Here is a 17,855-nt window from a genome sequence, read left to right as displayed (position 1 = left end):
TCAGCTCTGGTTTTTTCATCAAGAATGCTTGAAAGTCCTCTATTCCACTGAATGACCATATTTTCCCCTGAAAGATTATACTTAGTTTTGCTGGGTAGGTGATTCTTGGTTTTAATCCCAGCTCCTTTGCCCTCCCTCAGGAATATTCTATTCCAGGCCCTTAGATCTCTCAGTGTAGAAGCTGCCAGATCCTGGGTTATCCTGATTGTGTTTCATAATATTCAAATTGTTTCTTCCTGGCTGCTTGTATTTTCTCTCCTTAATCTGGGAATTCTGGAACCTGGCTATAATATTCCTAGGAGTTTTCTTTTTGGGATCTTTTTCAGGAGGTGATCAGTGGATTCTTTCAACCTCTATTTTGCCTTCTGGTTCTAAAACATCAAGGAAATATTCCTTGAGAATTTCTTGGAGGATGATTTCTAGGTTCTTTCTTTGATCATGGCTTTCGGGTAGTCAAATAATTTTTAAATTCTCTCTCCTGGATCTGTTTTCCAGGTCAGTGGTTTTCCCATGAGATATTTCACATTGCTTTCTATTCTTTCATTTGTTTGGATCTGTTTAACATCATCTTGATTTTTCTTAAAGTCACTAGCTTCCCTTTGCTCGAGTATAAATCCGAGGGAATGATTCTCCTCATTGAGATTCTTTTTCCATCTGGCAAATTCGGCTTTTCAAGCATTCCTCTCCTCATTGCCTTTTTGAGCCTCTTTTGCCAATTGAGTCAATCTTTTTTAAGGTGTTATTTTTCTCAGTCAGGCTGTTGACTCTCATTTCCTAATTTTCTTGCATTGTTCTCCTTTCTCTTCCCAATTCTTCCTCCACTTCTCTTACTTGCTTCTTAAGGTCCTCTATGGCCTGTAACCAGCCTGTATTTTCCTCTGAATCTTTTGGTGCAGGAGTTCTGACTTCACTGTCTTCCTCCTGTTCCATGCTTTGCTCCTTTGTATCCCCAAAATAGGAGTCTAATATTGGATTCTTCTGTTTGTTTTGCTTCCTTTGTCTGGTCATGTCGCCCCTCAGTCACTTGATGCCTGGGCTTTTTGTCACAGTAGAACTCTGCCACCAGACAGGGGAGCTTTTGTCCTAAATGCTGGGGTATTCTCAACTGCTGGAGGTGTTAGTCAGGTGCCTTCTCTGAGGCCACCACACGCTCTGGCAAGCTGGTCACTCACCCCAGGACCTCCACCTTAGACTGCAATCCAGTTCTAAGGAGGTTAAAGCAAGAGTGATAACCCCTCAGACTGGTCACTTGGTCCCCCTACACTCTGTAGGCCAGGAACTGAAGCTACCATGTGGCACTTTCTGTGCCAGGCATTTCAGTGGCTTCTCGCCTGGGGGCATAAGCCACGCCCTGCTACTTGTCCCAAAGTCCACACTGCACTGACTTCTCACTTTGTCCTTTGCATCTATGTGTTGATAATCTGGAAATAGGCCACAGCTGCTGGTGATCTGGAGTCCCTCCAGCCAGAGGCTGGTCAGGCCTGTTGTGGGGCTAAAACCTTGGCTCAAGAGTGGCTGGGCTTGGCTTCCAGAGCGCTGTGCTGGCCGCTTGCTGCCCGGCTGTCCTCAGCAGGCGGTTAGCTTCTCTGTGTGATTTTCTGGGTTCTGCAGCTCCAAAGTTTGTTTACAGGCCCCTTTTTACATGCATTGGGGAAGGTGGAAGCAGGAGCCCGGTGGAGGTCCTGCTTCTACTCTGCCATCTGGACTCTGCTCCCAAGATGAAAATTTCTGCTGCCTAATCTGCCTGGAGGTGTTTTCATTTCTGTGAGGCCAGGCCTCTGCCCCTTGAGGTCATTTTTTTCCTAAGGTCTTCAGGAGTTGTCTTAGGAGCACAACTGCTTTATCCCAACTTTTAATTACTTCTGCCACTTAAAATTTCCTCTGAGGCAATATTTTTGTTATGTTTGTCGGAGGATATTAGATAGCTTTGTCTTTCCTCTCTTACTCTGCCATCTTCCCTGGCTATTCTTAACAAATAGGGAGCTCTTCCTAATTCTGTGGGATAACATTTTGAAATGTTGTAGGTGGAAAAAACGTTAAAGATGATTTAATCTTAACCCTCATCTTTCTCTTCTCCTACCTCTTCTGCACATATCATTCCGTTCTCCCCCCCCCCAATTTTACATATTGCGAAACTTAGTTTCTTATAGGTTCAGTAATTTTTCTAAAGTGAGCAAGCCCGAGGTAAGGTAAAAGTATTTATTTTTTAGTGCTTATTGCATAGCATCCACTGAACTAAGTGTTGGAAATAACAAAAAAAGGCAAAAGGCAATTGCCCTTGCCCTCTGAGAGCTTACGTTATAATGGGAGAGACTACTGATAAATAAGTCTGCCAGGCCTGTGGTAAATGGGATTTTAGTTCAGCCTTGAAGAAAGTCTAGGAATCTAAAAAGTTCGAAGGCTACAAGCACTGTATTTGTAGTTAGATGGAAGTGAATTTAAATTCTACCTGACTACACTACCTACGTGATCTTTAACCGTTCATTTAACCTTTCTCTCCCTCAGTTTCTTCACCTGTATGTTGGTGATAATATCCACTCCACAGGGTGGTTATGAGAATCAAATGATACACATTTAAAACTATTTGCAAACGTTAATGTGCTATGTAAATGCTTAGTGCTGCTATTATTCCTTATTGATTGTTCATATCCTGAGTCCCTGTTGCTTGACATCATCTATGTTGATTGGGAAAATAATGCTTACATCTTTTTTTTTTTCTTTTGGAGGGGCAGAGCAGGGCAGTTGAGGTTAAGTGACTTGCCCAAGGTCACATGGCTAGTTTTCTGTTAAGTGTCTGAGGTCAGATTTGAACTGAGGTTCTCCTGACTCTAGGACTGATGCTCTATTTAGCGCACCACCTAGCTGCCCCTCTCCTATCTATTTTTATTGCTATTATGCTGTAATGGAAGGGTCCTGTTTTTGAGAATAATTAACAGAAAGGTTGTTTCTTATGTATTAGAGACAATGTCCCACTGTTTTCATAATATAGCACTAACTCTTTTTGAATGACCTTCATGCCCAAATGATTGACAGATTTGATGGTATTTATGGGACAATAGCAAAAATAATACCAAATGCTATGAAATAAATAATTCAAATATGCAAACTAAAGACATGTAAATTAATTAAGTTACCAGAATGATAATATGAGAAAGTATGGGTCTTCATGCACTGAGCAGAAGCAGTGTGTAGGATAATATTTGCCATAATGGAACAAAAGAAGAAAAGCATGTTATCTAGGATAGGGAAAAAGAAGCACAGTATGGAGATATTTTTGTTTGTTAACTTTATCCTTATTATTTTAACCAAAAAAAAATGATGAGCATTTTTACTTTCTGTAGATTTGGTATAGTGCAGTTTATTGTTGATTTTGAGTGCTGATAAAATTATAAACAGAGCTCTTTTGTATTTCAGGCCCTTGAGATGTACAAAGATGATTGGAATAAAGTATCGGAACATGTTGGGAGTCGAACTCAGGATGAGTGCATTCTCCACTTCCTGAGACTTCCCATTGAGGACCCTTATCTTGAGAACTCGGATGCCTCCCTGGGACCTCTGGCTTATCAGCCTGTTCCTTTCAGTCAGTCCGGAAACCCGGTGATGAGCACAGTTGCGTTCTTGGCATCTGTTGTAGATCCGCGGGTAGCGTCTGCAGCAGCCAAAGCTGCCTTAGGTATAGGCTTGTTTTAACTATTTCTCTTGAGTCTGATGATTTTTCTCCCCATGCCTAATGTCGAATTTACTTTAAGTTATGTTCAAACAATAGCTATTATATATGACCCTCTAGATTGGTTGGGAAATACAGGATCCTATTAAAGGTTTTTAAAGGTAATTTAGGTTTAAATAAAAAATGTACTTTTGCTTTAATTCTAATTTCAAAGATTTTTCTGAAAATTTTCTTTTATGTTAAACATGTAGTGGAGATACTTTTATTATTTTGTAAAGAAAATTTGGGGCTGTCTCTGGGTCACTTTAAACTTTAGTTTTCATTGAAAAATATTGTCCATGTTTGTAGGGTGTTAGAACAAATTTATATTTTCCCCATTCTGCCCCTTGGGAATTAAATTTGATGATGTGGAGAAAATCATGTTTTTTTAGCTTTGTAGTAACAGGATTGTTTTTTAGCATTTTTTATTTTCAGTTTTTAGCATCATATTTCTTATGATTTTCATGCTTATTTTTTTTCTGAAATCAGGAAGCTGACATGCTTTCTACATAGAAAACACTTAAATTTGTTGAACTTAGTTCTAGTTATTTGTCTTTTGGTTAATGAAGACTTTGCTTTCAAATTAATTTTCTTTTTCATTTTTTACTTTCCATTCCTTGAAAGAATATTTTATCTCTGTGGTGACAGTCAATCAGTGACGTTATTTATTAAGTTCCTACTATGTGCCAGTACTATGCTAACCACTGGGGTTGCAGAAAGAGGGAAAAGACAGTCCCTACCCTCAAGGAGCTTATGATTTAATGGGGAAGACAACATGCAAACAAATACAAAACAAACTATATTCAGGATAGAAAAGAAATAATAGAAGAAAGGCTGTGTAATTAGGGAATAGAGAAGGCTTTCCAGAAAAGAAGAGACTTTAGTTGGTAATCAGAGGAGGCTGGGGAGGTCAGTAGGCAATGTGGAGGAAGGGAAGTAAATATTTTCATTTTATTTACTCCAGTTAGAGCCTTTTAACTTCATACTTGTGGTATTCCTTCCTAAATGGCACCTATATAAAATTGTAGAAGTAAACACATTAACTATTTATGGAAGATCTAAAATGATATAAGATTAATGAATAAAGTGTCGGAAAGGTAACTCGTAACAGTCAACAAGCCTAGGCTTATTTAGCAGGAAAACCCTTTTTGATCATCTTGCCAAACCCCTTAAAATAGCAGAAATAGACTGAGAAGGGTTGTGACTTTCCCATAAGAGCATAGAAAATTAATCCTAGAGGTAGGAGTGGAAACCATTTTTCTGATGCTTAAATTTTTTTCTATAGATTTATATTGTGAAAAACTCTCACCTTTGTTTTCTAATTCTTTTCAATAGAGGAGTTTTCTCGGGTCCGGGAAGAAGTACCTTTGGAATTAGTTGAAGCTCATGTCAAGAAAGTTCAGGAAGCAGCAAGAGCCTCTGGAAAAGTAGATCCAACATATGGTCTAGAGAGTAGCTGTATTGCTGGGACTGGTCCTGATGAACCAGAGAAACTTGGTGAGTAATCAATTTTATCCACATTTTTTAAGAAAAAGCAAAACATTACAGCAACATACATGTTAAACTGATTTTGATACTTTTTGTCATCTTACTAAACAGTGCAGTGATATCAGCAGGTTTTACTTTTACCTTAATATATGATTTCTTCTCCATCTTCTGTTGTATAGTTTTTAGTTCTTAGGAATAGAATATAATGTTGCAGATGGTGATATTGTGTTCTCACAATGAAGTAGAAAGTTTGGTTTTATTTTGAGAACAAGTATTTGGGTACATAAGTATCAAAAGAGAATACTAATACTAATAAAAAGTACTATCAGTGTTGGTTGATTCATTTCTATTTAATCCTTAATTATTTTTTTAACCTACTTTCTTCAGTTCATTGTCACAGCTTTGCCACAACGTTGAGCATAGTATTCTAGCCTTCTGCTTCCACATCTGTAGAATTAAGTTGAATTAGATGACCCCTATACTCCATTTCTACCAATTTAAAATTATTTTATTTTGAAACCAAAGTATATTAAAACTTGCAGCTTCAATTCAGAAAGTATTGATATTGAGGTACAATGAACTAAAGTATTCTAAATTTTAAATTTTCTCAGCTTCTGGATATTTGATGTGGATGGAAGAGATTATTGTTTGGATTGAATTTATTGTTTTCAACTACTTTGATGAAAAATATATCACAGGCAATAATACCATCTTACTCATGAGGGGTTTTTTAAAAAATGTTGAGTTTTGTTAAAATCAAGCCAAATTTGACCATTTTTTGGTTTCCAGTTATAAAGAGACAATTTAATTAAAAGTTGTAAAATCTTTTTTAAGGACAGGATAAATTTGAAGGAGACCTTCTCTGAATAAAAATGAATAATAAATTGCGCTGACAGACTCATGCTTAGGGGTAGTTGAGGTATCTTATGAGGATTCATTCTGTATCACCATTTTATTTCTTTTAACAGGTTTTTACCTGATATCTTTTGTTTTTATATCACCTATACTTCCTATTATACCCTCCCTTGCATCTTTCCAGAGATCTTTCATTTTAAAGGTTAAAATAAAAATAAAGCCACCTCAGTAAAAGTAACCTGTATAATAAGCACATCCAACACTCTATGTAGTAGTACAGTATTATAAGATGTTGGAGGTGCCTTTTTATATCTCATTTTTGAGACCAAGTTTGGTCATTATAATTTCTTGATTGTTTTGTTGTTCCATTTACATTATTGTAGAAATTGTATATATTGTTTGTTTGGTTCTCCTTACTTCACTGCACTTCATATATCTTTTCCAATGATTCATCGTCATGGTTACTGTTTCTTACAATGTAATAATATTACATTTCTGTCATGACCCACCTATTTGTTTAGACCTTCACTAACATAGGAGCATCTAGCTTGTTTTAGTTCTTTGCTAGTACAGAAACTTCAGCTATGAATGTGTATAGCCTTTCTTTTTATCATTGACATTTTTAGGGTTTTTGTGAGATCTCTGAGTTCAAAGAGAATGAAACTTTAAGTCAGTTTCTTTACTGCTTTCCAAAATGTTTAGACTTACTCTGTATTCTGCTACTTAGAACTGGTGCTGAGTTCTGTGTTAATTTATAAAACATTTTACTTTTGGGGGCATCTCTCTTACATGGAATTAACTGAAAGTACTCTGTGTTTGGTACTTACTCTTTTGGGGGAGTTTGGAGCTTTGAAAAAGTTTTGAGAAATAACTAATCTTATGTGTTGTTGGTCACTTGCCTAAGTCACTTGGCCTACTCCTTTCCAAGTTCCATGATTTTGTGTTTGATGAGTATCTTCTCATCTAATTGGGTCTTTCACTGTGCATGTCCTTTTCCTTGGCATTTGTACTTTACCAGCATCATCCTTATAGAGATAAGAAAATTGAGGTATCATATAAGTGATTTTAACCTACACCTCATAGCAAATTTAGGGAAAACCATAATACTTACACTTAACTCCTTAAGATTAATTAAAAAACAAACAAAATTTGGTAATACCATAGCATTAACTTTTTAATTATCCAAGGCATCAATCTGTGAATTTGTTCTCTTTTGATATATTAAGTGCTTAATAAATGATTGTAGGCTGATTTTAGTTGAGGGGATCTGAAGCACCCATCTTCTGCATGAAGCTCTTCACATTTTTACCTTCTACTCATAACTCTAGAATTTAGAGGCCCCCCCCCTTTTTTTTCTTTAGTAAGGGCTGAAGTATTGTAATGTGATTACTTCTGAATGAGATATGGACGAAATTCTCTAATGCTAGCTAGTTATAGTTAATGCGATTTGTATTGGACTCTGACTAATGGAATAAATTAGGACAAGAGCAGATGGTTCTCCTTGGGGGATCTGCACAGTAGGAATGAACTGGGTCACTAAACAATCTGCACCTCCTTCTACTTACAAACTGGTTTACTTTGGAGTGTATATAGAGAAAGGGAGGTATTAAGCTTAAATTCACACGCAGTATGGCAAATTATTGCCTTGTTGCATGGCATACTGGTTTGAAATGTAATTTGGAACTTTGTTTTCTTGATATTTTTTGATAATCATAAATTGAAATTATGGTAATGTAGAGGCTAATTTACTTGTAACTTAAGTCTTATCCTGGTACTTAATTTTGTCATTGAGGTGTATCGAATGTCAATTCTGTCAGACGATGACATGCTAGTAATTCTCTGAATATAGTAATTGGAGTGAATTTATATACCTAGCAATGATGCATGAAGACTGTCTACAAAAATGTAGACTAGTTTTATTTTATATAGTGGGAGCATTCACACCTGGTGAAATTATATATTCTCTAAGTATTCGAGGAGTTTCTTTAAAATTTGATCAGTATTCAAAAAGTTGATATCTGTGTATGACTTTGACTTTGTTTTGTGCCTTCCTTTCTGCTTTTGTCTTTCCATATGTGATTGGTAGGTGAAGAGTGAGAAGAATCTTTTCCCAACTCCTGTCTTTTCCTCTCTATAGTTTCCATTCCACATTGATACTTTTAATTCACCAAAGCAGAATCTTTTAAACCTTCCTCCAACTTGAATGCTACTGTTTTGCAGCATATTTTATTGCTGTGGGGCTATCTTTGATAATAATTTTAAGCAGATAATACTTGAATGAAAATTAGGGAGGAGAATGCCACATGGTGTCATTAAGTAGATCCCCTGGGGAAGGCTTTTTTTTTTTTTGTCTTAGATGTATTTGTATCCCCAAAGCTTGCTAGGATATAGCTCATGCTTTATAAATGCTTATTGATGGAAGGATGAATGGATGGATGGATGAAAACTTCTTCTCTCAGCTATGGAAGTTTGAGCAAAACTAGTCACTGAATTTGAGATTCCTTTTATTTCCTTTTTGTAGCAGTTTTCTACATTATCTATGATCTTCAGAATGGGCTGCAAAAATAGACATGGTTAAATTTGGTTCTGTAGTTTAAATTGATTTCTATAAACTCATTGTATTTTCAGAGAGTAGTTTTGATATCTTTGAATTTTCAAATCTATTTTTATGTTTCTTAGTTCACCACTGATGGTTATTAAGATAATTCTAATCTTTTTAAAAATTTGGGTCATTTTTCAGATTTTATTTTTTTCAGTGAGCAAAAATTGCCGCCTTTCCCCCTCTCCTCCCCAAATGGGAATTAAACAAAAACAAAGCCTCTGTTGTAGACATTTATAGATAAGCAAAATAAATTACTGTATTGGCTATATTAAAAAAATATATGTCTCATTTAGCATTTCTCTATCAGGAGGTAGGTTGCATGTGCTATCATTAGCCCTCAGGAATTGTGGTTGGTCATTAACAGTGATCAAAGTTCCTAAGTCTTTGTTTTTGTAGTGTCGTTTATGTTGTTTCTGACTCTTTGTGACCCCATTTGGGCTTTTCTTGGTAGAGTTATTGGAGTGATTTGCCATTTCGTTTTCCAGTTCATTTTACAGTTTACCTGAGGCAAACAGGGTTAAGTGACTTGCCCAGGGTCACACAGTTAAGTTAATGTCTGAGGCCAGATTTGAACTCACAAAGATTAGTCTTCCTGATTTCAAGCCTAGTTACTGTATGTGCTGTGCCACCTAGCTAGCTGCCTGTCATTCTTAGGATTTGTGTTTCTCAGTATTCTGCTACCTTAAACGTTTTTTATTCTAGGATTCTTTTCTTCTTCTTCAGCAGGGATGGTTTTGGCTTGTCTTGTAATCTGCTTTGTTGGGAGCATTGAGTGATATGTTGTTATTCTAGGATATTGGACACCGCTTTTGTGGGAACCTGTAATTTTTCAATACTCCCATAGTAGAATGATCTAAATCACAGTCTGATAGTTGTGCCACTTCACTCTCTTTCCCCTGGGTTTGAATTCTTCGTGTTCCCTATCTGCGTTTGATTCTGAGTACTGTTGGCTGTTGCTGAATTCAGCTGTTAGCTGAATGGGATGCTTTCCTCATTCTGAGTTAGGGAGTGTGGGGTGCCCTTTGGTCTCTTTCATACTTGGTGATTGCTTTGGGTCTGGGTCCTCCCCTTGACGTGATACAGTGTCTCCTTGTACTAGAATGCTTTTGGGAAGGGGTCAGGAGGGTGGGACTGGCCATACCCATTCCCCAGAATCCAAGATTTCTCTCTCTCCATTTGCTTCACAACTATACTTTATTGTTCTCATTTCAGTTATGTTCTCCATGGTTAGTATTCTAATTTAAGGATCACCTTTATTACTTCTCCTCTGGACTTATTGAGCTACTTTGCAATTTTCTTTGTTTTTCCCTGAAGCAACTCAAAAGTTTCAAAGTTCGGAAGAAGGTTCAGATAGAAACAAGAGTTTTGTTACTATTAAATTTTTTTGTATGTTTTTAAAAGTAAATTATGTAATAGAAGTTCAGTTTCATCTACAATCTTATGTAGTTTTTATTTTGAAATGTTCATTTTGTTAAGTGCAATAAAAAATAATTTCTGGGTCAAGAATGATGGGGACAAAGAACAGAACCAAAGTGCCATAGGAAAATTTGAGGAGAGAGAGAATATAAGTGGATATTAATGTCATGGTTGCATGTGACTTTATGCCATAATCAGTCCAGCTCCAGGTGTTATAATTTGTGTGTATCCTTTTCTGTTTCCTAGTTGTCATCCCCACCCTATGCCTTTGGTCAGGATGGTGGTGCCAGTAGTGCCGCAGAAGCTGCTCTTTGATAGTTAGGATCACCTTTCATCTTAATATTTCATTTCTGGTTTTTAGGATAAATGCATTTTGAAATATCTCTTTAAGCATTTTAGTTTTTAAAGAATCTTTTAAGTAATCTATTTTAATCTTGTCTTTGTAGTCTTGATTTTTCTTGCTCCTTACTCTCCTTAGTTGCTGTTTTTATGCTCTTAAGGGAAATGGGCCCATATTTCTGTACTCTTAAAAGTTTTCTCTTCTTATTGATTATTTTATCTTTAGTGTTTGTCCAAAAGCTATGAAAATTATTTTAAGCAAATTTGGTATTTCCTTTTTAATTTTAGTCCATTGTTGCCTTTTTTAAAATTGTCAGTAGAGGGGGGTGGAGCAGAAGCAGGACCTCCCTGCGGCTCTGGCTTCCACCTTCCCCAATCCATGTAAAAAGGGAACACTAAACAAACTTTGGAGCTGCAGAACCCACAAAATCACACAGAGAAGCTAACCTCCTGCTGAGGTCAGGCTGGCAGGAATCGGTCAGCGCAGTGCTCTGGGAGCCCAGCCCAGCCCAGCCCACGCAGAGGCTTTAGCCCCAGGGCGGGCCTGACCAGCTGCAGGCCAGAGGGACCCCAGATCAGCAGCAGCTGTGGCCATTTCCAGAATTATCAACACATGGATGCGAAGGTCAAAGTGAGAGGTCAGTGCAGTCTGGACTTTGGGACCAGTAAGTGGGAGTGCGTGGCTTTTGCCCCCAGGGTGAGAAGCTGCTGAGTTGCTGGCACAGCCAGCCAGTGCCACGTGGAGGCTTCAGCTCCTGGCCTGCAGAGTGTAGGGGGACCAAGCCCCAGTCTGAGGGGTTATCACTCTTGCTTTAACCTGCTTGGATCTGGATTGCAGTCTAGGGTGGAGGTCCTGGGGTGTATGTCCAGCTTGCCAGAGCATGTGCAGGCTTCAGAAAGGGCACCCATCTAATACCTCTGGCAACTGAGGAAAACCCAGCAATTGGGACGAAAGCTCCCCTATCTGGTGGCAGTCCTACTGTGGTAAAAAGCCCAGGGATCAAGTGACTGAGTGGTGACATGACCAGGCAAAGGAAACAAAGCAGACAGAAGATTCCAACATTAGACTCCTATTTGGGGGAGGAAAAGGAGCAAAGCATGGAACAGGAGGAAGACAGTGAAGTCAGAACTCCTGCACCAAAAGCTTCAAAGTAAAATACGAGCTGGTTACAGGCCATAGAGGACCTTAAGAAGCAGATAAGAGAAGTGGAGGAAAAATTGGGAAGAGAAATGAGATCAATGCAAGACAATTAGGAAATGAGAGTCAACAGCCTGACTGAGCAAAGTAACACTTTAAAAACAGACTGACTCAAATGGCAAAAGAGGCTCAAAAAGGCAATGAGGAGAAGAATGCCTTAAAAAGCCAAATTTGCCAGATGGAAAAAGAATCTCAAAAGCTCACCAAGGAGAATCATTGCTTCAGAATTAGACTGGAGCAAATGGAAGCTAATGACTTTATGAGAAATCAAGATGCTGTTAAACAGATCCAAACAAATAAAGAATAGAAAGCAATGTGAAATATCTCATGGGAAAAACCACTGACCTGGAAAATAGATCCAGGAGAGAGAATTTAAAAATTATTGGACTACCTGAAAGCCATGATCAAAGAAAGAACCTAGAAATCATCCTCCAGGAAGTTCTCAAAGAAAACTGCCCTGATGTTTTAGAACCACAGGGCAAAATAGAGGTTTAAAGAATCCACCGATCTCCTCCTGAAAAAGATCCCAAAAGGAAAACTCCTAGGAATATTATAGCCAGGTTCCGGAATTCCCAGATTAAGGAGAGAATATTACAAGCATCCAGGAAGAAACAATTTGAATATTGTGAAACACAATCAGGGTAACCCAGGATCTGGCAGCTTCTACACTGAGGGATCGAAGGGCTTGGAATATAATATTCTGGAGGGCAAAGGAGCTGGGATTAAAACCAAGAGTCATCTACCCAGCAAAACTGAGTATCATGTTTCAGGGGAAAATATAGTCATTCAGTGTAACAGAGGACTTTCAAGCATTCTTGCTGAAAAAACCAGAGTTGAACAGAAATTTTGACATTCAGATACAAGAAGCAAGAGAAGCATGAGAAGGTAAACAGGGAAAAGAAATCATAAGGAACTTATCAAAGTTGAACTATTAACATTCCTACATGGAAAAATTGTAACTTATGAAACTTTTCTCGGTAGTTGAAGGGAATAGAAATATATGTGTGTGTGTGTGTCTATATATGAGGGTAAATGGGCTTATGAATACATATGTGAATGTGTATATATACATACAGGTAGACATAGATAGAGGGCACAGGACCAATTTAACAGGAAGGGATGATACTTAAAAGGTGAAATTAAGAGGTGAGAGAGGAATATAATGAGAGAAGATGGGGAGAGACAGAATGGGAGTAAACTATCTCATAAAGAAGAGGCAAGTGAAAATGTTTACAATGGAGGGGAAGACTAGGAAGGCAAAAGGGAATGGATCAACCTTATTCCCATTGCATTTGGCTTGGGGAGGGAATGAAATACACACTAAATAGGGTATTTCACCCTCCAGGAGAGTAGGGGGGAAGGGGATCAGAGAGGGGTTGATGGAAAGGATGGCAGGCTGGGGGGGAGGGAAATTGAAAGCACCCACTTTTGAAAAGGGATGGGATCAAAGCAGAGAATAGAACAAGTAGGAGGTGGGATAGGAGGGAAGGAAATATAGTCAGTCTTCTACAATATATGTCATTGCTTTGCATTAGCCACACATGTACATCCTATACTGGACTGCTTATCTTCCCAGTAAGGGTGGGTGACAAGGGAGGAAGGGAATGAATCTGGAATTCAAAGTTTTAAAATCAAATATTCAAATATATATACTATTATTAATACTATTTTACATGTAATTGGGAAATAAGATATACAGGCACTGGGGCATAGAGTTCCACTGGAAAAGTCAAAAGGGGTATGGGAGAAAATATGGGAGAGAGCAGATTGGAGAAGGGGATATCCTGTGGGACTGCTATTTTGGGGAGGTGGGTAGGGGAAAAACGGGTAGAAAATTTGTAACTCAAAATCTGGCGGAAATGAATGATGGAAATCAGAAGTTAATAAAGCATTTGGAAAAATAAATAAAATAAAATTGTCAGTAGAATCTTTAATGTTAGAATAATAATTTTCATAGATTTCTCATAGGAAAAACCTTCAGCAACTATTGCCATTAGCCATTCAGTGGAAACCAGTTAATATCTTGTTTCCCTGCAGTTGGGAGGTTGTTTGCTTAATAGCAGACAGGAAGGCTCAAACTATCAGATAGCTCCAACTCTAAAGTAATTAGGTGTGGATAACTCCTGGGTCCCTAGCTGCATTATGTAGTCAGTCTCTTAATCTCTTTCTACCACATAGGCTTCATTTAGTGCAGAGGTTCCCAAATTTATTTCACCTACTGCCCCCTTTAAAAAATTTTTTTACTCAGCACTCCTGTTAGGTTTGGTTAACTCTTATTTTTTTTCACTGTGCCAACCCCCCCCTCCCCGCCCCAACTCCCTCACCCCAGTTGCATCTAAGGTCATTACCCCCGTGGATTGTTCCAGCACGCCACAAGGATCAGTATTGCCCACTTTGGGAAGTTATGATTTAGTGTCTGACTACAATACTCCTAAAAATTTAAGTACTTCCCAATACATATCATTTGTACTCTATCACTGCCTTACGCAATAAATTCCATTGTGTTCCTTAAAGCTTCTACAGTCAATTATGAATTCCTCTGTTTGTCTTTTAAAGTTCTTTATAATCTGACCCCAATTGACATTTCTCTCCCAGCTGACCTCTTTGCTATTCCTCACACACAACACTTTATTCTCTTGTCTCCACATCTTTGCACTGTCCTTCCATGCTTAGTCATCCCTTCATACCTTTGCTCTCAAGTAATGCCTTGCTCATGGTGTTTTGTATTACTCCTAGCTGTACAGGGCTCTCTCCCAGGATTGATTGTAAATTCCTAGAGGGACAAGGAGTCTGTTATATTTGTAGTGGTATCTCCAGTACCTACCACAGTACCTGGTACAAATGGGGTATTTTTTTTTTGTCAAATCTTTATTGGGTAAGTGGGGAAGGTTGGTAGAGTCCAGTTTAGTCTTTCTTGGCAGCAGCCTTCCTCATGGCAGCTAGGACATTGCTGAGCTCCTTTCTCTTCCTCTTGGCTCGGATGTGAGTTCCCACCCTTTTTTTGATGAACTTAAGGGCTTGCTTTTCTTTGGAGACTTTTAACAATTCCATGGCCCGCCTTTCATAAGGGGCAAATCCACACACCTCCCGGATCATATCTCTCACAAACTTTGTGTTTGGTGAAGCGCCCACAGTGGCGGCAGTGTCGTGGCTTCGAAACATTTTTCGTAACTTTGTGGCCTTTGTTGAGGCCCACGGCCATGGGGTACCAGATAGCCATGGCTGTGGCGCGTAGCTCCAATGGCAGCCACAGCAGAAGGAAGGAGAGAGCGTTCACAAATGGGGTATTTTAGAAGTGCTTGCCTGCATGTGGGATGGGGGACAAATAATTTTCACAAACCACGGTGTGGAGGTAGAATCAAGAGGTAAAGAACAGCCAGTACTTGTCTGAGTTCTTTCAAATTCCCCTTCAAACAACTTTAAAATAACTCCTCAGAACAAATTTAGGAACAGTAGAACCAACAAAAGGGCAGGGTGAAACAATTTTCTAGCCCAAAAGAACTTAAAAGGTTGGCAGGAAAGGTACATTACACAGAGATGAGTGTGGAGCAGCGTTCAGGTCAGGCGCCTCCCAAGCAAAAGAGCAGCCAGCCTTGCCTATGCACGCTAGCAGCAATTCATGGAAGCATGTGAACTGGCAGTAGCAGTTTCTGGAACTCTCAGCCCAGATGAGGAAAGGGCGTTGGAGAACCGGTCATAAGGAGACTATAGGATTCTCTTTGCTGGCACTAGGTTTAAAACTCTTGAATTTCCCATACATGAATCTGGGTTGAAGGGCTGCATTACAGTCTCAGGGTGAGGAGGAACACTAATACACCAGATCTTCTGGGTGCAGGGGAGCAGAGTACCAGGACACAGTTCTGTGGCAGAACATAGTGGTTGTGGTCAATCACAGGCCAGGAGAGAAGCAAGTATGCCTTTTCTTAGATCTTACCACCTCAGAAACTGAAAAACTTACAGATTCCCCCCAGAACCATCTCTGAAAACAGCTACACAAAAAACCTGGGACAGTGCCTCCTTTATACCCCAGGCATAGACCCCAACTTTAACAGAAAATTAAAAGTCAAGAAATAGACTGAGAAAATGAGCCAACAACAACAAAGAATCTTACCCTAGAAAGTCATTGTGGTAACAGGGAAGATCAAAACAGAAACTTAGAAAAAGACAACAGAGTCAAAACAGCTACTTCTAGAAGCTTAAAGAAAATTGAGAATTGGTCTGGGCTCACAGAAGAATTCAAGAAGGATTTTTATTTTAAAATTATTTGAGAGAAGTACAGGACAATTTGGTGAAAGAAACGAGAGTGATTAAAGAAAAAGTAAACCGCTTGGTAAAGGTGTCACATAGACATACTGAAGAAAACAACACCTTATAAAACAGAATGGGCCACATGGTAAAAGAGGCATCAAAATCTACCAATGAGAGTTCCTTAAAAAGCAGAATTGGCCAAATGGAAAAGGAGGTTCAAAAACTAACTGAAGAAAATAATGATTTTTAAAATTAGAGTTAAGAAGTAGAAGCTAATGACTCCATGAGACATCAAGAAACAATCAAACATGGTCAAAAAAATGAAAAAATAGAAGAATATGTGAAATACCTCAATGTAAGGACAACTGACCTAGGAAATAGCTCAAGGAAAACTCATTTTTTTGTGGTGGCAAAGAACTAGAAAATCATGATTTAAAAAAAAAAAAGGACCTAAATATCCTCTTTCTTTCAAGAAATTTATAAAAGGAAACTGTCCTGATAATCCTAGAAGTGGAGGATAAAATAGATAGAAATGGAAAAAATGTACTGATCATCTCCTGATAGAGATTCTCAAGTGAAAACTGACAGAAATATTTTAACCAAATTCTAAAGTTCACAGGTGAGAGAGAAAACATTGCAGCCAGCCAGAAATAAACAATTCAAATATCATGGAGTCAAGAGTTGGGATAAAACAAGACTTAGCAGCTTCTATATTAAAGGGGAATGCTTGGAATATGATATTCTGGAAGGCAAAGGAACTAGGTTATAATCAAGACTACCCTACCTAGAAAACAGTGTATAATCCTTCAGGGAGGAAAATGGACATTTAACAAAATAGAGGATTTTTGGGCATTCCTGATGAAAAAAAATGAGAACAGAATAGAAAATTTGACTTTGAAAGACAAGACTCAAGTGAAGTTATAACAAGTTAGGAAGAGATATCATAAGGAATTCATTAAGGTCAAACTGTTTCCATTCCTCCATGGGAAGATGATGCTTACAATTCCTAAGAACTTTATTATTATTAGGGTAATTAATAGGAATATACATAAAGAGAATATAGGTGTGAGTTGAATATGATAGGTTCGTTATCCAAAAAAATAAATAAAACAATTAAAACAAAGTAAAGGACTGAGAAAGGGGAGTGCATTGAGAGAAAGTAGAGGTAGAATGGGGTAAATTATTTTACATAAAGGTACCAAAGAGCTTTTACAGTAGAGGGGGAAATGGGGCACATGGGGGGGAAACTTTTGAACCTTACTTTCATCACAATTGGCTCAAAGAGGGAATAACATATTCACTTGGGTATAGAAATCTATCTTACCCTATCAGAAATAGAAGGGGAAAGGAATGAAAGAAGCAGGGGAGCAGATAGAAGGAAAGATGGATTTGGGGGATGCCTAGTCAGAAGCAAAACACTTTTGAGGATAGATGGGGTGAAAGAGAGAAGGATAAATGGGGAAAAGTAGGGTAGAGGAAAATATACACTAATCATAATTGTAAAAAAAATTTTATAGCATTTCTCTGATAAAGGCATTATTTCGTTTTTTTTTTTTTTTGTTTGTTTGTTTGTTTTTTGCCTTTTTGGAGGGCAGTTGGCGTTAAGTAACTTGTCCAAGGTTACATGACTAGTTGTCTTTTTTTTGTGTGTGTGTGTGTGTTAAGTGTCTGAGGCCAGAGCCGAACTTGGGTCCTCCTGACTCCAGGCCAGTGCTTTACTCACTGCACCACCTAGCTGCCCCAAAAGACATTATTTCTTAAATATATAGAGAATTGAGTCAAATTTATAAGAATACAAGTCAGTCTCCAAATCATAAATGGTCAAGGAATATGAATAGGCAGTTTTCAGATGAAGTAAAGTCACTATTGATTAGAGAAATACAGATTTTAGCAACTCAGAGGTACCACCCTACATCTATCATATTGACTGATATGGCAGAAAAGGAAAATAACAACTGCTGGAAAGGATGTGGGAAAATTGAACCACTAATTGGTAGAGCAGT

General features: G+C 38.2%; 1 protein-coding gene and 1 pseudogene across 2 annotated transcripts in view; one reads left to right on the top strand and one right to left on the bottom strand.

Annotated features, from left to right (window-relative positions):
* SMARCC1 (SWI/SNF related BAF chromatin remodeling complex subunit C1) overlaps positions 1-17,855 on the top strand; it is a 190,385-nt gene that overhangs the window by 123,396 nt on the left and 49,134 nt on the right. For both annotated transcript variants that reach the window (XM_069095932.1, XM_069095931.1), the window contains exons 20-21: positions 3,415-3,673; positions 5,042-5,203. In XM_069095932.1, the coding sequence (XP_068952033.1) occupies positions 3,415-3,673; positions 5,042-5,203 (421 nt within the window). The remainder of the gene's footprint in view (positions 1-3,414; positions 3,674-5,041; positions 5,204-17,855) is intronic.
* Positions 14,454-16,951, bottom strand: LOC138167179 (large ribosomal subunit protein eL36-like; annotated as a pseudogene).

Source organism: Petaurus breviceps, unplaced genomic scaffold, assembly GCF_028583685.1.
Source record: "Petaurus breviceps papuanus isolate PSGF00001 unplaced genomic scaffold, PetGlider_PUasm1.0 227, whole genome shotgun sequence".
In the NCBI taxonomy this organism is placed as follows: Eukaryota; Metazoa; Chordata; class Mammalia; order Diprotodontia; family Petauridae; genus Petaurus; species Petaurus breviceps.
Note: the sequence above shows the minus strand (reverse complement) of the source record. Positions and strands in the feature narration are given on the sequence as shown.